General features: G+C 54.8%; 1 protein-coding gene across 7 annotated transcripts in view; it reads left to right on the forward strand.

Moving 5' to 3' along the window:
- The window catches only part of NAV1 (neuron navigator 1), a 302,165-nt gene extending 294,446 nt beyond the window's left edge, over window positions 1-7,719 (forward strand). For all 7 annotated transcript variants that reach the window (XM_054026395.1, XM_054026399.1, XM_054026398.1 and 4 more), the window contains one exon: window positions 15-7,719. In XM_054026395.1, the coding sequence (XP_053882370.1) occupies window positions 15-110 (96 nt within the window). In that variant the 3' untranslated portion in view covers window positions 111-7,719. The remainder of the gene's footprint in view (window positions 1-14) is intronic.
- The last annotated feature ends 15,206 nt before the right edge of the window (window positions 7,720-22,925 follow it).

Genomic DNA, 22,925 nt, shown 5'->3' on the forward strand with positions numbered 1-22,925 from the left:
TACCTCCTGCGCAGATGGCCATGTTGCTGAAGCTCCAAGAAGCAGCCAACTACATCGAGTCTCCGGATCGAGAGACCCTGGTGGATCCCAACCTGCAGCCGACGCCGTGAGGTCGCAACGCACTGGGGAGGGGAGCTCGCCACCCTCAGCCGCCAGCGTCCCCCCGGCTGGTTTTGCTTTTCATTTGGTCTCCTGGGAGTGCGCGGCCAGGGCTGGAAAGCGGCGGGGACGCGGGGCTCTGGCACGTCCCCTTTGGGCATGGGGGCAGCAGGGCTCGGCCCCCGAGAAAGCGCGAGGCACCCGCCTCCCAGCCTGACTCTGGCGGTAGGAGAATCCTGGTTTTTCTTCTTGGTTTTTCTGTCTCTGTCACAAACTCCTGGGGATTGGGGGCCGAATGCAGCCAACACAGACTCCCCAGCACCAACGGGCAGGCACCTGCATGGGGCGGGGACCCCGCGGGACCCCTCCCGGGGTACGCTGGGGGGGCAGGGAGGAGCATGCAGCCCCAGAACGAGGATTTTTTTGTTGTTTTAATGAAACAATCAATCTGCGGAGCAAAGAGAAGAACAAATTCCTGATGAATGTGTCTGAGTCGCGCTGTCAGAGACCCGCTGGGCACCGGCTTCCACTGTCTCCCGCGCCAGCCACCCAACAAACTCCAGTGCAAGCAAAGGCCTGGGAGGAGGAGGCGGACTCTCAGCTCTGTCTTTGTACATCCCTTATTTAATCTGCATGACCGTCATTTAAACCAGGACTTCCCAATAAACCCTGCTTTGGTTATATTATTCCCCCCCACACCCACCCATTTGATTTGGACAGAGTTCAGTCCTTCCTTTGTTCCTCTGGTTCTGGTTGGTTTCTCCCCGTTGCAGCGGCCCGAGGAGGGGCGGGCAGCCTCGCATTGAGTTGATTCCTTTTTTCCATTTTCGTTGGACTCGTTTATTTTTGTTGCTGTTGTTTTTTTTTCTCTCCCCTCTTCTCCCCCCCCCCCCGCCCCCAGTCACCTCGGTGATGAAACTGGTGCTGACTGGATGCTCTCCAGTGACTGATTTTCCCCCCTTGCAGCTCCTATCAGACTCAACGTGGCTTCAGTCAGCAGCACGACGCTCACAAAGAAGCACAACTGGCTGGGGGGGTTCCCCTCCCCACCCCTGACTTTGTGACACCCATCTTCTATAAGCACAAGATGCCCATAGCCGGGGGCCAGGCCCTGGCAGTGGGAGCTGAGAGACCGTGCTGCTGCGGCCCCTGGCGGCTCAAGTCCGAGGGAGTAGCCAGAGATAGTGACAATCTCCCACCAAGCCAGCAGAGCTGGTAGCATCCGTCCCCCATGAGCATTCTCGGCTAGTTAGGGTAGAGGGTGACAGGACATTGAGGCGAGGGGGCTGGCAGAGGAGGCCCTGCCTATGACACATCTCCATGCATGGTTAGTGCATGCAGAGCTCTTGCTCCATGTCCAGCATAGAGATCTCAGTAGCCGTTAGGTGGCATCTAGACAAGGGGCGGGCAGCACATGGGCCTCCCTCCTCCATGCACAGCAGCAGGGGAACCAGTGAAAGAGCCCCCTCCTCCTCTCCCAGCCAAGGCCCTTGGAGAGCCCTTCCTCAGGCCCCAGAGCCGGCTGGCGGTGTTGGCTTAGGCCCATCCATGCGGTGGGTTCAGTACCGCTGGTGTGCATTACATTGGTGATCATGGGACTTGGTGATGTGCAGACACATCCTCTAGGCAACTACTCCCCCAGGGCCATTCATATACTCAGCCCAGGGGGCCAGTAACTCGTGGCCCGAGGGATAATAGCCCAGCGAGTGCTGTTTCCTAGCAATCAAGACAGACTTGCACCTCGGGTTGAATCTCTGGCAAGCGGCCTGTGGTCTTGCTTGGAATTCAGCTTGAGCAGCTCAAGGTGAGCTGTGGGCGGAGGCACGTCCCTTCCCCGGAGCAGGAAACTGCCAAGGGATCTCCCTCGCCCAGGACCACACAGGGAGCAGAAGCCCCAGTCTGGGAAGCTGCCCTGCCTCGTGCTGCAGACTGAATCTGCGCTGCTGTCTCTGCAAGCTGTGAAGATCCAAGCCAAGGCCTGCAAAAGAAATATGCAACTGTACAGCCAGAAGAGGTGGCTGTGGAATGGGGGGAACGAACCATGGTGCTGCAATGCTGCCTTATTACCTCTGCCAACGGAGCAGCCTGGAGCGTATGAGCCAAGGGCACCTGTTGGCCAATTCATTGGGTACGTGGCTGGATCCCAGCCCATGAGCGCCAAACAGAGTTGATATGTGTAACCAGGGGGAGGGGGGTATGTTTAACCCCATCTCTGCTGGTGCCTGCGGTGCTCCTGTCCTGCATAAATGTTCCACTGACGTATGTTCAGGGACCGCCAAGGCCCTCACCGCTCTCCGGCGAGCAGGGAGGAAAACTGAACTGGAGACGTGGTCCTAGCCCCACCACACTCCCTGCTGTGGAGTGCTGGGCTCCAGCTAGCACCCACCCCAGCTCCCCATGGGTTGGGATAGGTCGATCCCTGTCCGGCTCCATGACTTGGAGGGGTGCCTGCTGCTAACAGAGATGCATCCCTGGCCTCTGCCCGCTGTGCTCGTGTTTGACATCGCTGCCGGCCGTGAGCTGGGTCTCGTGAGCGTCCGTAGCCAGGCAGTTCTGGACAAGGTCTCTCAGCCTCCAAGGGCCTGTCGGACCCCAGGACCCTGCTTACACTTCTGGGGGTCCAGAGAACCTCACCCAGGGATTCCTGCTGCCAGCCAAAGCTCATGGTTGGGCTCAAGCGGATCATGTAAAGAGTCACGATTTCAAGGCTCCAAGTGACGGAGAATCCACCCTGTCCCTGCGTGACCGTGGACATGACTTACAAATACGTCCTCTACACAAACTCCTGGCCCTATCGCGCTCCACCTGGTGCCACCCACAGCCAGAGCTGCTGCACCAGCCTGGTCTCTTGACAGGTCTGATCCCATGGGCCAGCCCTGCCCAGGTGCCTACGCTGTCCCATGCAGCTTGCCACCTCTGCTGGGGAGGTGGCTATGGGCACACGCTGGTGAACAACGCATGAGTGGAGGAGAGAGCAGTAGCTCCGATCTCGGCTCTCCCCATCCTGCAGCCTGTTGCATTGAGTTCACCCTGGTGGCGATGGAGGGCGGAGGTGTGGAGTAGGGCAGCCAGTGCCTAATGCTGGTGGTTACTGGAGCCCCTGTGGATCTGGCCAGATGCAGCAGCCTGGCATCCTGGTGGGGAGGGCAGGACAGTGGGCTCCTGGCTCGATGGGCAGCCCCGCAGCGGGGAGCAAGGGCGAACTTCGTTGCTGGTGGAGGTTGGCCCCACGCACTAACATGTTACAGGCAGAGTGCGATCAGCTGCCTCCCCTTCGGCCTGGACCCACTGCCCTGCCTTCCCAAAGGGCGTCTCTGGCAGGAGGCAGGTGCTGCTATCTTTCCGGTTTGCTTTTGCTCGGAGACGACACAAAACACCACCCGACCTGCCTTTCTCAGTCGTGTGCTATCTCGGGGTGCAGGGCTTGGGGGGTCTGGCACATGGCGCCTCTGGGTATGACCGAGGCCTGTGCACAGAATCTCTCTGTCCCTGACTCTCCGGGGGCTTAAAACCAACCCAAGAGGCCTTTTGGTGTAAGGAAAATCTGGTCTGGTGCATTTCCCCGCTCCCCTCCCCCCCCAACGCCGTGTGTGTAGGCATGGGGGGGGCGTTCCCATTGAAATGTATCTGTGACCCTCCCAAGGGCAGACCCTTGGACCGGCGCTGCCAGGGATTTGCAGCAATGTCCTGTGCAGATCTAAGGTGCTCGCTTCGCTCTCTGTGTGTAATTGTGGACACGTGCACCCTGTCAATGTAACCCAATACCAACACTGGGAACTTCGGGTGTAGCAGAAGCTTCCATTGGCTGGTTTAATGTGCACAATCCCCTTGGGCGCTGGTTTTTGCTACTCTTGGCTATGAGCTTTACCTCACGCAAATCTGCTGATGTTATGCCCCTCGAGCGGTTGAAATCGGTCCAGCTGCACTGGAGCATTACAGCAGGGGTGAAGTGACAAATGGACACAGATGATGTCCACGGCTCTTAACAATGGAGGTAGAATCCGTGCAGAGATGGGATACCCCAGGCTTTTCTCCATCTAGTCTATCCTGCAGACTCTGGTCTCCAGGGCTTTGGTCTGTGCTCTTAAACGACTCAAGCAATGGCCCAGCCACCTCTGCCCCCGAGCGACCGTTCCAGACTGATCCCTCTTGCTGCTGAGAAACTTGCTTTTGCTCAAAACTCCCATAGTCCCAACCCACGTGATTCCTCCTCTTCCATCCTTTTCCATTGGCGCCTTTCCAAGAGTTGCAGGCAATTAGTAGGACCTCACTGTCTCTTAGCCACCACTTAGCAAAGCTCTTAATACTGAGTTCTCTTCATTCTTCCCCCTACTGTTCATCTCTCCAGCTCCATCCTCACCAGAGCTGCTCATCTCTCAATCCCCTTTGCTTTGTAACACCGACGGTATAGGAGCAGCCAGAGAGCCCGTTCGGGACGGGGGCCTGGGTGTGCTGCACAAACTCTCAGCAAGACTGAGTTCAAGAGCCTCAAAGATATTTCGGTGCCTGACTCCTATTGGTTTCTGGGCCGTGGTCGAAGAAAAATCGTTGGCATCTTTCAGGTAAAGATGAGCCCAACGCCGAACCCAAGATCCCCCCCCACACACACACGTTTGGATTCAGAGCTGGATTCATACTGGGCAGCTGGGCTCTGTCTCAAAGGGAGGTGCCATATTCTAGTTTTCAGTGTTTAGCAGCACAGGTAGGGTGACCAGACAGCAAGTGTAAAAAATCGGGATGGGGGTGGGGGGTAATAGGTGCCTATATAAGAAAAGCCCCCAAAATGGGGACTGTCCCTATAAAATCGGGACATCTGGTCACCCTAATTACAGGTGGCTGGGTAATGAAATCCCCACTGGAATCCAATGATCCCACCCAGAGGTTTCTTTTACACACGTTGTGGCTTCCATTTTGGAGACCTGGGTTTGAAGGCGCTCAAGAGCTGTCACTCCTGGGGGGACTCTCCCAGGTGCGTAAGCACCTCGCCCCCATTTCATTTCAGTGGGTGTGAGGCGCTTGAATCCCTTTTGAGGATCGGGGCCCTAGGCCTTAATTTCTTGCCCAACCACACCCATTATTTCACCCTCCTCACCGTGGCCAGGCGTCCCTGTGAGTGCGCCAGCACTGGGCTGGGTATGGCCCAGTTGGGTGGCCGAGACCCAGCTGCATTCAGTAGGCTTTGAATCAACCCTTGGCATCTAGCACTGGATTCCAGGTTTGCGCCCATTCCTGGTGAGGAAGGAAGAGCCAAGAGGTAGCGTATTAAACCAGCCAAGCCACCAAGGGCAGGAACGCAGCAAACTGCATGGCACAGGCGGCATCTCTGTCAATGCGTCTTTACAGGGTCAGCCCTGGTCCTTGTCTGTCTGCTCTGTATCACAGCACGTCCCCGCTGCGCCATTCCCTAGCTCCGGATGAGCCGGGCGATTTAAACACCACGTGCTGGGCTCGACACTGGGGTTTTCTCTCGTTTGCCTTTTCTGTTCACTCTGTAGGATAAGGACACACTGTAAATAGCGCTGTACCTGGAGGCCCTGAGTGGGTTGGATGGGGCCCGGCCCCGCCTGTCTGTCCCTTTTTGTACTATGTGTGAATAACTGTGCTGTGCTGACTCATGTTTCTGATTGTATGAGACACTGGCCCAGCAATCGCTATAGGGCATTAGCAAGAACTGGGGGACATGAGCCCTGCCCCATCAGACTGGGACTGCCCCCCACCTGCCCCCTTGCATGGGCTGCAGGAACAGCAGTGCTAGAGAGGGCAGCACAGGGGACAGGAGGGCTTCAGGGGCCTGATGCTGAGAGCTGGTGGGGGAGGGAGGGAGAGGCCCATTTCTAACAGGCTACGACTGGGCAGTTAAAAGGAGCCTAAGGGCATGAGCCCCCCAGCTGCCCTTAAACCGCAGCTGTGTGCCTCACTCCCGGAGCCCTTAGTCCAGCTCCATCCCTAGGAGCAGCCCTTGTCCATCCAGCATGGGGAGACCCACCCAGCGTTGGAACCACCTCTTTCCTCTGCCCCTGCCTCCCCCCAAGTTATGGTTTCCATTCCCAATTCAAGTGAGGCTCCCCTGCCTTCCCCCCCACCAGGCACCCCATAATCAAGGGAGCTCGGTGCTCCATGTAGGGAGAGCAATGGGGTGCTGCCTGCTCACACCTGCTGGGCGAGGCCCGAAGGCCTGAGCTGACCCTCGCGAGGGAGGATTTTAAAGAAACAGGCTCAAGTCCCCATTTTTACTGGGGAGGGGAGGGAGACATGGTTGACTTCAATGGCATTACTCCTGATTTACACCAGCGTGAGGGAGGGGGACTCTGGCCCATAGGGTGATGGTAGATATGACTAGCCTCAGCAAGGAGGGATGCAAGGTTGGAGATGCCAAAGTGCTAATTACATTTTACTGGCCAGCTCCTCAGCTGCTGCAGGTCAGCAGACGTGGACTTCAGTGGAGTGCTGCCCATTTACAGCAGCTGAGGAGCTGGCCCTGCATATGGACGGGGCAAGGGAAAGAGGACACCCATGAGAGCAAACACAGCCTGGGGCCTAGTGCTCCAGCCCTGCAGAGAGGGGCTCAGTGCTGGATGCCTCCTTTAGCAAGTGCAGGGCCTGCAGGGGGCAGAGGGGCAGGACTGTGGGGCCAGCCTTTGACGCTGTCCTAACTTCAGATCCTGCTTTGCAAAAAATAAATAAAAGGGGGAGAGATTGTGGGAATTCCACCCATTAGTCCATGAGCAAGCCAAAGGGAGACGGTGGCTGGTTCCTCCGGGCTCTGCCTGGAGCCTTGGTGCTAAGATACCCAAGGCCTTGATGCCCATGGAAGCCCGGAGTGAGGCTGTTGGAAAAGCGGACAATTGCACTAATTCATCCAACCATTGGCCAACCTAAAGTCCCTTCCCCGCCAAAGACATTGATTAACCCTTTCTGCTCTTCCCCCCTGAGCCTGGGCCGCACTCCATCAGGGGATGGAGTTAGGATTCCTCCAAAGTCTTGTGTCTCCTTGGCCCATTAGCGACTGCTGACGGGTGGCCCAAACCGTACGAGTTTAGCTTTTTTCTATTAAAAACAAACCAACCTTTTTTTTATTGAATAAAAAAACCTGAAATGGACGAATTCCTGTTTTAGACGAGCTGTGTAATTGATGAGGTTCTGTGTTTCTTAACTGCATGGTATTCCTGCTGAGGGGGTTTTATAGCACTTTTTAAATTTCTCTTAAGATTTTGGTCCAAATTTCTACTGCCGTCTCTCTCTCTCTCTCCTGTCTGTCTTTGCTTTCTCCTTTCCTTCTCAAAGAGATTCTTTGTAGACTTGCTCCATTTTATACCTGATGTAGACACGACAACAAGCCGCGAGTCAGACATTGTACATAGCTGTGGAAACAATCATGGGACACCAACACGAGCTGGACTGTTTCCAAGATGAATCGTTTTTACTTAAGTTTAAAAATTTTAAAAAGAAGAAGAAGAAGCCAGAAACAGGCTTTTAAAATAATAATAATAAAGACATAGAGCAAAATCCAACCTTCCACCTACTCATCTCTTGCTGCCCAAGCCGGTCACACCAAATGGCATGTCTCCTCTGGGGTCATCTGTCTAACACTTTGGAAGTTCAATAAATTTATCTCCTGTACTATTTGTCTGTTGGTCCTATTTATCCCAGGAATGGAGGGCTGCCTCTAAGCCCCACCCCCACCCCTTTATCTAGAAGGTTGATTCTGACTCCCTTGCTAATTACTATCATATTGTAATGGGGAGGGGATTTAAACCAGAGAGCACTGCCCTCTACTGCATAGAATTAGAGCTGTTCAAGTGTGTGTCAAGCTGGGATGCATAAACAGGAATCTCGAGTCGGAGCAGAGAGATTATTTTATCTCTGTGTTTGGCACTGGTGCAACCATTGCTGGGATCCCGTGTCCAGTTCTGGTGCCCACAATTCCAGAAGGATGTTGATAAATTGGAGAGGGTGCAGAGAAGAGCCCCAAGAATGATTGGAAAACCTGCCTGAGAGTGATAGATTGAAAAAGCTCAATTTATTTAGTTAACAAAAAAAAAAAAAAAAAGGCTTAAGGGGTGACTTGATTACAAGCTGTATCTACATGGGGAATGAATATTTAATAATGAGCACTTCAGTCTAGCAGAGGAAGGTCTAACAGGATCCCATGGCTGGAAGTTGAAACTAGACAAATTCAGACTGGAAATAAGGCGTAATTTTTTTTAACAGAGTAATTAAGCACTGGAACAATTTGCCAAGGCTTGTGGTGAATTCTCCATCACTGATAATTTTTAAATCAAGATGGGATGTCTGTCTAAAAGATCTGCTCTGGGAATTATTGGGGGGCCGTTCTCCGGCCTGGGCTGTGCAGGAGGTCAGACTAGATCAGTGGTTCTCGGCTCACAAAGTGTTACCTAGGCCGCAGGTTGAAGCTGGCAGTAATGCTGTAGGAATAAAGGCCACTGCTTGGCAATATCCCTTGACGCCCTATTTTTAATGTTAGCCGTTTCCACTCCTGTTTGTGTTTATTGGTGCATTTTTCCACCAGAGGAGGGTGTGTATGTGAATGGAAGTAGAGCCCTGTGCTTTGTGACCAGCTGGCTGCTATTTTGGGGGCTAGGTTGTCACCCTTGTGGCTAAAGGCACCACCAATGTTATAAGCCCCAGCACTGCTCGGGCTAAGGAAGATTCCCCATGCGTTCCACCCATCGTGTCCTGGGTTTGAATCCTGCCAATGAGCAGTGAGCCAGGAGGGCCGTGATCTGGGCCTACATGATGATGCGTGGTCCCAGAATTGTCACAGCTCACTACTACACTTGGTGCCACTGCCTGCTGCAAGGGCCGCTCTGGAGGCAGACACTGGTAATTGCTTTTGGTGTAATTCTGCAGCTGTTCAGCCAGTCATGTGACTCATGCCTTAAGGGCTCTTCCAAAATTATATTGGGTAATCCCAGTAGCCCAAGAGCCCATATGATCCACTTGGCCCACCCTCAGTTAATGACCAGGATGCCACCATTGATAGCTCTCATGTAGAGCCGTATGTACCCTTTCCCCCGAGGCTCTCCAAGCCCCTTGCAAACATTCATAGTCCCAGCCACCCTGTCCCAGAGGCAGGTAAACAGCCCTGTGAAACCCCGCATACCCAGAAACCTTTGCACAGGATATGGCCAAACAGTCGACCGGATTCTATTGCTTACAAGCTCGGAGCTCAGTGAAATTCAGCCTGGGATGGTGTTAACCAGAGAGAGCTCAGCTGCGTACAACTGCCTTTTGATGGGCTGCACATGCGTCATCTGTCTCATCACGCATGGTAGTTTGCAGCCCTCCTATTGGGAATCTCGGTTTCCAAAGGGGTTGGGAGACGGCTTCCAATCTCGCGGGGTGTGTTCATGCTCTCTGGCCGAGCAGGCCAAGCACCACCACCAATAGCCCTCCAGGAAACGACAGGGCAAATTACTGCTCTATTCGTTAGGTAACTAACCCAGCCAGTTCTATCCTGCTGTCAGTGACCTTGGAGATCTCACCCCCAGCTACACGCTGACTTTGGTTTCTCACCAGTCAATATTCATCTCAGCGGTCAATACATTTGGATTCTTACAGACAGATGGGACTCACCATTGTAGCTAATGAAAACAGTAGGGGAAGGTAGGCAGGGGTGGCTCTGTTTTTTGCTGCCCCAAGCATGGCAGGCAGGTGGCTTTCAGCGGCATGCCTGCGGGAGGTCCACCAGTCCCGCGGCTTTGGCATACCCGCCACCGAATTGCCGCTGAATCCGCGGGACTGGCGGACCTCCTGCAGGCATGCCGCCGAAAGCCGCCTGAAGGTAGGAAGCGGGAATGGAGTTTCTCAAACTCCACTTGAGCCAGGATGACAAAAGTGAAAAGTGCCCTGGGGGTTTTAATAACCCCAGGTGAGCAGGATCATAGAATCATAGAATATCAGGGTTGGAAGAGACCTCGGCAGGTCATCTAGTTCATCCCCCTGCTCAAAGCAGGACCAACACCAACTAATTATGTCACACCTGCAGCAGCCCTGCCCCACGCTCAGCACCAGGCATACTCAGGGTGTGTCTACTCTGCAATCGGAAGTGTGAGTCCAAATCCTGATCTGCCTGTGGCCAGTTCCATGATCACAAGCAGCCCCTACCCAGCATGGTAGTTTCATAAGTGTTGGCAACTCAGGCTGCCTACAAACAGTGGTGAGCCCCACCCTCAGTGCATGCCACGCCCCGTCGGGGAGCTGCTGCAGGCCAAGTGGGAGAGACCTGTGGTGGGGCACACCCTACCCAGATGCAGGTTGGAGGGGTGACTTGGCTGCACGGGATGGCAGTTGTCTTTCCCGTGCCCTTTGGTAAAGACCTGGTTTATCTCCTAGACCCTGTGAGGACACAGCAGGCAGGATCCCTAGTTAGAACCCAAGCAAATAGTTCAATTATGGTGCAACACGCAACTAAACCCCTATGTCACACTCTCCCTCCCCCCTGCTGCCCCTGCCCACACAGCCTACCCAGGAAGGAGGCAAATGGAAAGATGGGCCCCCTGGTTAGGGCACTGACTGGGGAGAGCTAGGTTCAAGTCCCTGCTCTGTCACGGACTCCCCGTGTGACCTTGGGCAAATCATTTAGCCTATCTGTGCCTCAGTTTTCCCCCGCTGTACAATGGGCCTAATAGCATCGCCTTGCCTCCCAGGCATATGTGAGGATAAATGCAGTAAAGATTGTGATCTGCGCAGCTCCTACAGTAACAAGGGCAGTAACCATACAAGAGACAGTCGCTCATAACAGCATCTGCTGGGCCAAGCTCCCCCATGCCCAGGGGAGGGAGTTGGAGAGGCAGCGCCCCCTACAGCCTTCACAGAGGGATGCAGGTGAACCAGACTTCATAGCCTAAAATCCGCAGCTCACAGCCAATGCAGATTGGCTTCGAACACAGCTGCCCTCGGGAGTACAGGGCTTCACACTGCATCTAAACCAAGGGGTGGTTTACGTCTTGCGGTTGCCTGTGTATCCATTCAGCTGGCTCTCTGTCGCCCACCGTAGCAGCCAGGCACTGGTGTGCAATTGCAAAGTCGCCTCCCCGTTTCCCAGCTGGACTCTCTTTTCTCTGCTCCGCCTTCTGCTCCCTTGTCCCTCTGCCAGCTGCCTCCACTGTTCTCCTTGCAAACCCCTAGTGCCAGGCCCTTCCAGCAAAGCTCTCTGCGGGCCACTGAGCAGCTACCACTGTGCCAATGGCACCACCGGTGCAATGCTGCCGAAGGCAGAGGCAGCTTCCAGCGGAGGTGATGGAGGAGAGAAGAGGGTCAGGGAGGAGCCCATGTGTCAAGGCTGATTCCCCACTCTGGCACATCGAGTGCAGAAGGCAGGGCCAGCAAGGACTTTAAAAATGAATACTGGCCACTCCAGGCTTGTATTAAACTCCCACGGTTACAGCTTCTCTCTGCCCTTGGATGGGTAGATGCTGCCCCGACCCAAGTGCAGAACCCCTTTGAGAGCCCAGGAAGGCGCACTTGGGAATTCCTCCCTGTGGGGTACCCTCAAGCCCTTGCCCCCTCCCATCCCCTTTGGGGAAGAGCTGAGAAAGGAAAAGAAAAAAAAAAGAAATCAGTTGTTGCTACCAGCTAACTAAAAAACATGTGCACAACCTCTTAAGACACAGAAATTCAATCCTGTTCTTAAAAAAGGTAAATTTTATTTTATTTTTTTAAAAAGAAGAAAATACATCTGGGAACTCAGGTTATTGCTAGATTTTAAAAGAGCAACTACAAGTATTAAGCACCAAAAGTAGCTTTCTTTAGGTCCTGCTTAAAGGTTACAAGCAAAACAAAAGCACCTGGGGTTAGCACAGAGGAGTCCACAAGCCATAAAGAAATAAAAGGGATGAACTTAATTGCGTCTGCCTAGACATTTCCTGATCTACTTACATATCTGGGGTTTTAAATGAGCTGGTAGAACCCCCACAGATGGACAAAAGGGGTGGGGTTTTTTCAATTTTAAAAAGTTCTACCCTTCCCATTGGCTCTTTTGGCCAGGTGCCCACTCACTTTTACCTATGCATAGCAATGAGACTTTTTAACCCTTTACAGGTGAAGCAAGTAGAGAACAGCTACTAAGAGGGATTTTATAGCTAACTGGCTGGCTGGGTGTCCATAAAAGGAAGCTACCCCCCTCCCCCGCTTCATTTATCACACCATGGAGCAATCTGCTGGAACTGCAAGGCACCGCCTCACTATAGCCAGTGGCACTGCTCTCTAGGGACACCCAGGGCTGGACATCCAGTGGTCACTCAGGGCTCCCAGGCACAGAGCCTCGTGAGTCAGGTGCAAAGGTATAGGGACTTTTCAGGCACTTGCTGAGCTCAGGAACCCAAGAACCCATCATCACACAAAGCCAGCCCTCACCCTGGTGTCCCGCAGACCCCCACCCCGGTGTACCGCAGACTCCACCTACCCCCACCCCGGTGTCCCGCAGACCCCCCCTGCCCCTACCCTGGTATCCCGCAGACCCCCCCGGCCCTCACCCCAGTGTCCAGCAGACCCCCCCCAGCCCCTACCCTGGTGTCCCGCAGACCCCCCCTGCCCCCACCCCAGTGTCCCGCAGACACCCCCGCCGCCCCTACCCCGGTGTCCCACAGACCCCCCCCACCCCTACCTTGGTGTCCTGCAGACCCCCCCAGCCCTCACCCCGGTGTCCGGCAGACACCCCCCCTGCCCCTACCCTGGTGTCCCGCAGACCCCCCCGGCCCTCATCCCGGTGTCCCGCAGACCCCCCCCCGGCCCTCAGCCTAGTGTCCCGCAGACCCCCCCCTGCCCCTATCCTGGTGTCCCACAGACCCCATCCCAGTGTCCCGCAGACCCCAGCCCCTATCCCGGTGTCCCGCAGACCCCAGACCCCATCCCAGTGTCCTGCAGACCCCCCTGCCTCTACCCGGGTGTCCCGCAGACCCAGCCCCCATCAGTACAACCTAGATAGGAACTTCTGCCAGGGAGCAGTTTGTGCCACTACACTGGCACCCGCCCTCCTAGCTTTCCCATCTCCTGCCCCAAGCGGATGTACCCCGGAGGTGCAATCCGGCCTTGTGGGTCCAGATCTCTGGTGCTGGGCACTGTCCCAGGTGGCCTGCCCATCGCACAGCCCCTCAGAATGCTTCAGTTCTCGCCCAACTCCAGGGGCTGCAAAGTTTCTTGCACAGCCATGCCAAGCTGCTGTACCTGCTCCGGTCCCACTGGCACTGCCAGGCCTTGGCCAAACTCTGAGACTGCAGCAGGCCAAGTGACTCAGATTTCACCCCGGCTTGCATGAGCGACGGTCCGGCCCCGAGCTAAAGTGCCCGGGGTCGGGGGGAGGAATCCAGGGTTTGAATGGCAGCATGTGGATGTGATGGGGAGCAGTCCTAGATCTACCACGAGCTGGCATCAGCCTGACATGCCCCATTGTCCGCGTGCACCATGAGTGAGCGCTCTGCCGATAAAACCATTTATGGGCATTTCTCTCTCCCCATCGATCCCGCTCCATTCTCTGGGGAGCGCGCTGTGCCTCAGCTCTTTGTCTCCTGCCTCCAGAGATCTGACCGGGCTCTGTCAATGGGGGGTTGCGTTTCCAGGAGCAGTGACAAGCTGCCAGGCGAGGTGACCAGCCGAGCCCAGAGCCAGGGGGAGGTCGGGCAGGGCTGACTGGCCGTGGGAAGAGGGGGTCCTGCTTTCCCGGGCACTCCTGTGCCCCAGTGCTCCTGGCCGTCCTGGGTCCAGCTCTGTGGGGGGTGGCCAGGGCCGGCTCCAGGCACCAGCCCAGCAAGCAGGTGCTTGGGGCGGCCAAGGGGTAGGGGCGGCACGTCGGGCTGTTCGGCGGCAATTCAGTGGCGGGTCCCTCTCGGAGGGAAGCACCTGCTGCCAAATTCCCACCAAAGAAGAAAGCGGCGCAGTGGAGCTGCCACTGGAGTGGCAATTGCGATCGTGGCTTCTTTTTTCCCCCCCGCCGCTTGGGGCGGCAAAAACCCTGGATCCGGTCCTGGGGGTGGCTCAGAGGGCTGATGGTGATGGTTGTTGCCATGGATGCTGTTGCCACGGGACAGCCACACACTGACCTCTGGGGAACAGAGTTGGTGGCTCTGAGCACATTTCATAGCAGGCCGGGGTCACAACGGGCACCTTTTTGGGCAGTGCTCAGGCATGGCTGCCAAACACCTGGGTCACCCCTAGCAGCGGGCACATGGGTCAGGCGTGAGGGCTATCACCGCGGGAGGGCAGAGCGTGTATGGGTGGAGGTGCTTGTTCCGCTACTTCCTACAGGCCAGCCAGCTCCAGCCAGCGCTGCCATCCTGCCCTCCCGGTGCCAGCTCTGCCCAAGATTCACACATACTCATCTGCCCACAGGTGCACACACACACAGACACACACTCACGCATGCAGCCGCAGGGTGGTAACTTCCCCACAAAGAGCCGCTGCCCACCCACCGCAAAGGCCAGTAGCATTCAGCTCCCGTGTGCCTTGCTGCTCCCTGCCGGTGGTGATACACCTGATGCCGCGCCCGGGCTGCACTGCAGCACAGCTCCCTTTGCGTTGGGAACTCGCCAGGGCCGCCCAGAGGGGGGGAGCAATTGGGGCAATTTGCCCCAGGCCTTGGGCCCCGCAGGGGCCCCACGAGCCCTGGCCCGCCGGCGGTCCGGGTCTTCAGTGGCATTTCGGCAGCGGGGGGCCCTTCAGTGCTGCCGAAGATGTGGAGCGACTGAAGGGCCCCCCCGCCACCGCCAAAATGCTGTTGAAGACCCGGACCGCCGCCGGGTGAGTACAAGTGCCGCAGCTCCCCCGCTTTGCCCCAGGCCCCCTGAATCCTCTGTGCAGCCCTGGAACTCGCGCTGTATTAACAGCCCCACATTTCCCCCGGCCACTGAATCACCTCCTGACGGGGCAGCGTTCAGGGGCTCCTGACCCAGCGTGTATGCAAACCAGCAGCCTAGCAGGGGGAAGCCCCTTGCCCTAGCTCTGCTCCCCAGAGGGATCCAGTCCCTCCAGCCCCAGAAGGAATGAAATGTCTCCACTGTGCTTCTTCCTTCACTTCCCAACCAGCCCCTGAAATCAGGAGAGCTCAGCCAGTCTCCTGTATAAACCCCACACTGGTTAACCAGGAGTTAATAGCCCAGTTAGGCTACCTGGAGGAGTGCGGGGCACAATTGGTGACCAACCCCAGCTGGGGAGGAGCTGGGTCTTCAGAAAGGAAGGGCACAGGGCAGTGAGAAGGAGGCCAGGGAAGCAACCTAGGAGGGAGGGAGGTAGCTGGGAGTTTCTGCTCTTGGGCTAACGGCAGTAGGAGGCCTGGAGCCAGAGGGTTCTGGTCCAGGAGGGAGGCTGGGGGTGCCTGGGGCCAGAGGTGGGCAGTCCTGAGCCAGGGAGAAGCTGCAGGCAGCGAAGCCCAAGAGGCAGTGATAACAAAGCCTTGGGGCTGGACTGATGTTTGGTGGTCTGCAAGGAGAGAGAGAAGAACTCCACAGCCCCTCCCTGTCTTTATCCTGTATTGGACCAACTTTTGTTGGTGACAGAGACAAGCTTTCGAGGGTCCCACATTTGAACTCCACACCCAGTGCCCCGTGTCTGTGCAAGCTAGGACATGCTGCAACGTTCTGCCAGCAGATGGCTCCCTAGCCATGTGCATTTGGAAACAGCCCAACTTCTAAGCCCCCTGTTTCAACCTTCCCAGTGATTCTTTGCAAGGGATGGAAAGTGCTGTTCAAACAACAGCGTGCCCCAGTGCTGCTAAGTTATGAAATGTCCTTGCCTTGCGGGCAAGTGTCCTTGCTTTAATATCACAGCTTAAGTCCTCCTTGGTCATTTCTTCCCTGTCCGGACTCTCGGGCTTGGTGACGTGAAACAAACGTTCATAGATTTCTAGAGACTGAAGGCCAGAAGGGATCCTTATGCACTGGCCTAAGAACCCCCTCCCCCAGGGGTTCCTGCATCCAGCCCACAGTTTGTGGTCGAGCTAGACTAGAGCATGCTTTTTAGAAGGAGACCTTCAGTAGTAAAACATTGATCCTAAAGCACATACAACCTATTAAAGGGGACTTGTGGAAGACTGCTCGTGCTCTGCTGCAGCTCCCATGTGCCTTGTAATACCTTAGCATCCAAAGCCCAACCTCTGATATGGTGTTGCCAACTAGGGAAGCTCAATTTACTTTGTGTTTTTTTTTCTAAAGTCCCAGCTCCAGGAGTCAGGTTACTGAGTCAAAAGCTCAGAAAAGCAAATGTCCAGCCTTTGGGATTGCAGACAAAACTGTAAAATGTGACCTAAAGGCTCAGAAAGCAGAATGTAAAAACAAAACAAAACAAACAAACAAAACCAGAAACCAACAGGGATGACTTTAAAATCCTGAGATTTTTAAAAGCTGATCTCATGATTCTGAGATGCCTGACTCATGGTGTGGTGTGTGGGTTTTTTGTTTGTTTGTTTTGTTTTTAATGGTTGGTGCTGGTGACATTACTAATGTGGTAAAATTCACTGCTGTGCAATGGGCCCCCAGCACCAGGTCTAGGCCCTGCTAAACTCCCACTCCCACCCCTAAAAGACAGATTTTGTAAAGACCTCAGCTCCTGTTTAGGCACCTGGCTAAGGTTCATCTACGCTGGAGCTGGACATATCCAATCAAAGCAGTGCAGGTACATCAACCTGCACTGGAAATTACATCTCCAGCTCCAGTGTAGACATGAAGTGGCAGAGTTTTCAGAAGAGCTCAGTGTATTGGGTGCACCTTGGGACCTGTAGAACTTAGTCATAGAATTTAAGGTCAGAAGGGACCACCACCAGATCAGTCTGACCTCCTGCATATCAAAGATCACCTTGTAGCAACCAAAATGAGACCAAAGTATTACAGCCCTCAGGAAACTAGACTGCTCTGTGCCACTGACAGAGAATGGTGAATGTTTAGCAAAAGAGGATTTTTCCCAAGTGTTTATTAAACATTGGAGTTAAATGAGAGTTAACAAACCAAGAGCTTTAAAATATTTTAATAGAAATCCCCTCCCATCTCAGTTTGGCAGCTGTCACTGGGGTGTCATCGTTCTAGCAGTTCGCCAGTCAGCCGTAGAGTCTTCCCCGAAAAACCGGACAGGCAAGGCCTGAACTTCTAAAGTAAAAATAACAAAACCAACCACCCAGGCTTTGTGAGTCATCCTAAAGAAACAGATCAGGCCACAAAGCCCATTTGCTTTGCCTTTGCAAGGTTGCCTCTAGACACAAGTCCAAAGCTGGTCTCCAAGAAGCTCTCTGAAAGGGACGCAGTGGGCAACATTCACTCCCATACAGCACAAGAACAAGGCACTATTTAAGTGTTATTTTGAAGCTTCAGGTGGTGCTTAGGCCTTGCCATACCCTTAATGGTCAAACCTGCCAATGCGTGACAAGCAATGTGGATTTTGTTTTATATCGTGCCATTGGCATAGTTCAGCGGCAGGATTTGAATGCTGGGCCTTCCCGTCTCAAGCACAGAGCTCTGCTCCTGGGGCTCAAAGAGCAGCTGCTAGGCACTCTCTGTGCTAGCCACTAGAGCAGTTTGTGATGGGTGCTTTGCCAGTGGGGGACACAATGGTTTGCTAGACAGCGGTAGGTTTTGTAGATCTGTGTTCTTGGGTTCTGGGAGCGAGTATGGTCCAGGCATCAGCGACAGGTAGGTTAGCCAAGCCCATAGTTGGTTAGTCCCCAGAGGCCCTGTGGTTGAGTAGATGAGACGGGGACTGTTCCATACTCGCCCTGAAGTGACTGTATGTAACCCCTCCATTAATGTATCTGTAAAACAGGAGGCGGAGCAGATATGGGGGTCTGAGGTCTGGCTCAGTAATATGGGCTGTGCCATGCGCAGAGATAAAAACAGCAGTGAACAGAAGAGCTGGGCTTTTCAACTCCAACTCCTGGCTCCCAGCCCTGGGATCTTTCCCCTAAGTTAAGGGTTCCTCTGATGAGCCTTGACACTCTCTCTCTCATCCCAGCACGGGGTGGAACAGAGCCTGCGTCAGCTGAAAAAGGAAACACCCCACACAGTCCCTTCCACTGAAGAGCTCAGGGCTTCGGGCATGTCCTCTGCACAAGGCTGAGCAGCGATGATGTAACTGCTGAGTCAGGTCTGATGGAAACAGTGGCTGGAATGGCCAGTCCACAATGGAGACCAGATCCAGGGTCATCCAGCCAGATGGCAAAATTCATTCCCAATCTGTCCATGGTCCAGTCGGCCCTAAGGGATTTGCTGGAAAATGTCTTTGCCTGGCAGTGGGAAGATTAATTTAAGCAAGTGTCTGGGCAGTGAGAACTGCCTTAGCATGGTAGGATTTAACCAAGACAGTGGCATTGCCAGGTGGTAAGTCTTCTGAAGGGCTGGGGTTCTGATCCAGCTCAGCTGAGACTTTCCACTGATTCAAATGGGAGAGCGCTCAGGCCCACGACGTGTCACATGCAGAAAGAGCAGCTCGGTGTGTTTGGTTTGGAGTCCCTGAGCAAGGCAGACAGAAACTGTGACCAGATCAAAAAGGAAGAGGCTTGTAGCTGGGTTTGGTTGCCTTAAAGCGCAGCTGATGCACATGGAGGAGGAAAGGTCCCTGCAGCAGCTGATCACAGGCCATGTGGCAAGTGGCAACTGGTGTAGAAAAAAACATTGGGCCAGATCCTGAGTTGACACAGCCTCAGTGACAATGATAGAGCCATGCTGATTTACTCCAGCCACGGCCGGCTCCAGGCACCAGCTTAACACGCAGGTGCTTGGGGCGGCCAAGGGAGGGGGCGGCACCTGCGGCAATTCGGGGGCGGCAGGTCCCTCACTCCTAGGAACAAAGGACCTGCCGCTGAACTGCCGCCGCCGATCGCGGCTTTTTTTTTGCTTGGGCGGCAGAAATGCTGGAGCCGGCTCTGACTCCAGCTGAGGATTTGGCCCTTTGTCTTTAGCACCACCTACAGTCTGGCGTGTGATATTGAAGCTACAAAGGTCTCATCTTCATAGGACTCTAAATCCAGTAGGTTACCGTGGGTGCCAGGTGAGATTTTCAGAAGTGCCTAAGGCATGTGCCCGTAGCCGGCTGCTAAGCAGATCTACAGCAGCTGGAGGGGAGGGGGCCTGGTGTACGCCTGTTGCAGTTTCAAGTTGGACCATAGAGTAGAGGGACCGTTCTCCCATTGTACACGGATGGAGAAAGAGCCAGAATTAGAGACTAGACTGAGACTGCACTAGCCATTTCAACTGGCCCCCGTTTCGCTAGGAGCTGGGGGGCATTCGGCACTTGGGGAAAATCAGGCCAAGTAACGTGTTAAGTATGGGCTAACTCCCTGGGGGGGGAGGGGAGGTTGAATGAGTACGAATGGTCCAGGGACCAGGGTAGGTGTGGAGACCCCTGTACCAGGCTGCCCTCCACTTTCATAATTCTGCAATGAAGACTTTGGCCCAGTTCCTCAGGGGTATTTAGGTGTTAGGCTCTGTACCTCCAGGATTCACCCCCCTCTTTCAGCCAGCCCCAGGGAATTCTTTGTGGCCAGACGGGTATCAGCATTTATGGGGCGGGAGCAGGGCGGGTGGAAGGATGTTTCGCGCCCTAGGCGAAACTTCCACCTTGTGCCCCCCCATCCACGAGCCCCCGCCCTGAGGCGCCCCCCCCGCGGCAGCTTCCCCCCTCCGCCCTGAGGTGCCCCCTTAGGGCGGCACCTGTAGGTGGGGAGCTCCCCCCCCCCGCGGCAGCTCCCACCCTGAGGCACCCCCCGCCCCAGCTCATCCCTGCCCCGCCTCCTCCCCGAGCACGCGGTGGCTGCTTCACTTCTCCCGCCTCCCAGGCTTGCGGCGCCAATCAGCTTAGGCACCACAAGCCTGGGAGGTAGGAGAAGTGAAGCAGCCACGGCGTGCTCGGGGAGGAGGCAGGGCAGGGGTGAGCTGGGAGGGGAGTTCCCCTACGTGCCGCCCCCCCCTTGCTGCAGGCGGCCCTCCCCGCGCTCCACTGTCCCCCTAAATGGTTGCACTGGCCCTGGGCGGGAGCCAATGGGGCCTAAGGAGTGGAAGTGTCTGTAGGGCTTGCTCCAAGCTGATGCTAAACCTAGCCTGCTAGCAAGGCTCCTTTCTGGGTCTGGCTGTTCCACCGCTGGCTGTGGTGTGTCTGTGATGGGATTGTCACTCCTTTACAGCCCAGCCAGGGATTCTTCACTGAGGCTGCTGGTTACAGACACTCTGTGCATCATTCTGTCTCTCCAGCTCCCAGCCTGACACACAGCCTGTGCTGACCAGTGTCACTGCACAAGCTCTCCCTACATCTGGGTCTGGACTGTGCCGTCATGGGAAGGAATTCCGGACAGCTCTACACCCGCAGGGACTCCCTGAGTGGTCAGGTACAATATCAGCTCATCCTCTGTCCCAGAGCCCTGTTCAGTTGGCACGTTGCCAAAACACTTGGCAAGCTCATGGACAAGCACCAGGCGGGGACTGCTGAAATGCAGCTGCCTCTGGGGAGGAACATGGCACCGGTTTAACAGTGCACCGTATCAGTTGGAAGTAATAGAAGGCAAGAAGCCCAGCTGAATCTAGTGTCTGGATGACCGCGCTGAAGGAATATTGGGAGCTGCTATAAAATATTATCACCCCTTCCCTTGTGATAGTGGCATGAACACTAGTGGGTCCTCGTCTCACCCAAAGACAAAGCCAGTTCTCTGACTTCCTGTATGGGGAAGCTGAGTTAAGTGTCTGCTGCAGAACGAAGAACAGCTCTAAAGCGCTGGGCAGTGGAAGACTGAGGACAGCTAAGTCCTTTTGCTCCCGGCCGCACGGGGAAAAAAACAGCCCTGTCTCCCTCTGCCTGGTGGCTAGATCAGGGTTGTTTATCGCTCACCGTTGGCTTGAGCTGAAGCAACCTCAGTTGGGCGGCGGAAAGGTCCCTTGGCTCTGCTGCAGCAGCAGCAAAGGGAGCAATGAATCTGTGTTTCAATTTCACTAACGGGACAGCACCCGTTTCATTACAGCCAGGGCAGACATCCACCCTGGCTGTCTGCAAGGACGGTGCGTGGAGGGCAATGAATCAGCCCCCTCAGACTCTGTCTGGAACAGGCTGTCGCTCCCTGACCCCAGACGGCTCAGCCCTAATGGAGGTGCTGGCCGGGGTTCTGGTGCTGGAGTTCCCCATTTGCTGGGTGGCGCTGGGTCTGTGCCACAGCTCAGGCTGCCCCAAGACTGCAATAATTCAAGTCTCATTAAGGGCTGAATGCATCAGTAGTGAAAGCCAAGGGTGGGGGGGTGTTGCTCTGTCCCTATTCTATGGGTTCTTGCAGCATGGTACCAGCTTCACTTGCCTACTCTATATCAAAGCGCCCATGGAGCTGAGACGTGTGTGCTTTACATGTGCATGTTCTGAGGAAACCTGTGTCCTCTGCACCAGTGTTTGGAGACCCCCCTGCTCATGGGAGTCTGCTGGAGCCAGGTGCATTGGGGAAGTGGAGTGGGATTGCTAAACAGCTGCATAGCTGTGGCCAGACAGGAGCCAAGCTCGCTGCTCGTGTAGGGGGCGGAGGAGAGATGGCAAATGATGTGGGCTGAGCTGGGCCTATGGCGATGGGGCTGGGAGAACGTGGAAGCCCCTGTTCGTCTCTCCCAGAGACGCCAGCCACTCTGCACCGATGGGAGCTGTGACCTGGATCCTAGGTGCTGGACGGGGGTCTCTGGGCCGGGCACTCAGACGACCCCAAGATCAAACTGCAGTGGCTGCTGCTTGGGTGCTGTACCCCCCGGGTGCTGTCCCCCTCCTCTATCCAGCCCTGGATAGAGTCAGGATGCAGGCTGATGCTACATGGCAGCTCTTACAGGCTGGGCTGAGAGCTTTGTTGAAGGCTATGGGTTAAACTCTATTGTCATTTACCTCAGGGCCACTCTGGCAAAGTCAGTGGGTTTGCGCCGGGGTCAGAAACGGGATGAATGTTATTCCCTGCGGCTTCAGTTCTTCTCTCATTTACACTGCGGTAATGACACTGACATCAGTGGAGTTACTCCAGTTTTGCCCTGCGGTGGCTCAAAGCTGTCCAGGCTATAGTGCTGAAATATTAGCGGGGATACGTAAATGCTTTGCTGGATTGGGACCTCGAATCCTGTTCTCTTCTGACACAAAACCCAGCCCGGCATCACAACAAAGACTGCCATGGAGTAGAGTGAATTGAATATTATTCCCCGGGCATAATGCTCCATCAGCCTGCTGTCCTTTTATCTCCCAGGAAAATCAAGCTTTATTTCTGTGACTCTATTTATTATTCAGATGAATTCACTGTATCATTTGGCTGGGTAACTTCTAATGGACGGCGAGCCCGCAAACAGTTGCTTTGGCTGTTACTAGTCACCAAGACTGATCCAACAATATGTGCCTGACTTTAAGCACAAAAGTAATCCCACTGAAATGCTTAAAGTTAGGCACTTGTTTAAGGTCTGCCACTTGAGCTAAAAGAGCAGTTTCATTACTGGATAGCAGTAGGAGGCTGTTATCCTCCAGTGCACCAGCCATTTGAGGGGGATGTGGGTGGCCCATACTTTGCCACTGTCACATATGCACTCTCAGGAATGAAGAGACCATCCAAACGAATGCCAGCAGTGCAGTGTATTTCACATCGACACTGAGTGCAGTACAGAATCTCTTAACAGCCTAAAACAAGGCAGCTTGACATTTTCTAACCTTATTTCTCATGAGCGTATGGAAGAAGCTGAGGCCAAGAGATGCCTGTTTGAACTAGCTTGCTATTGCTGGGAGATTAGTTGGCTGCATTATAAAAAGGATTCATATTCCCCTATTAAGGGCCATTAATTAGAAATTCAGACTTCCACAGTATTTGCTCTTTCTATGGTGCTATTTGAGTTAGTGAT

Source organism: Malaclemys terrapin, chromosome 4 (genome assembly GCF_027887155.1).
Source record: "Malaclemys terrapin pileata isolate rMalTer1 chromosome 4, rMalTer1.hap1, whole genome shotgun sequence".
In the NCBI taxonomy this organism is placed as follows: domain Eukaryota; kingdom Metazoa; phylum Chordata; order Testudines; family Emydidae; genus Malaclemys; species Malaclemys terrapin.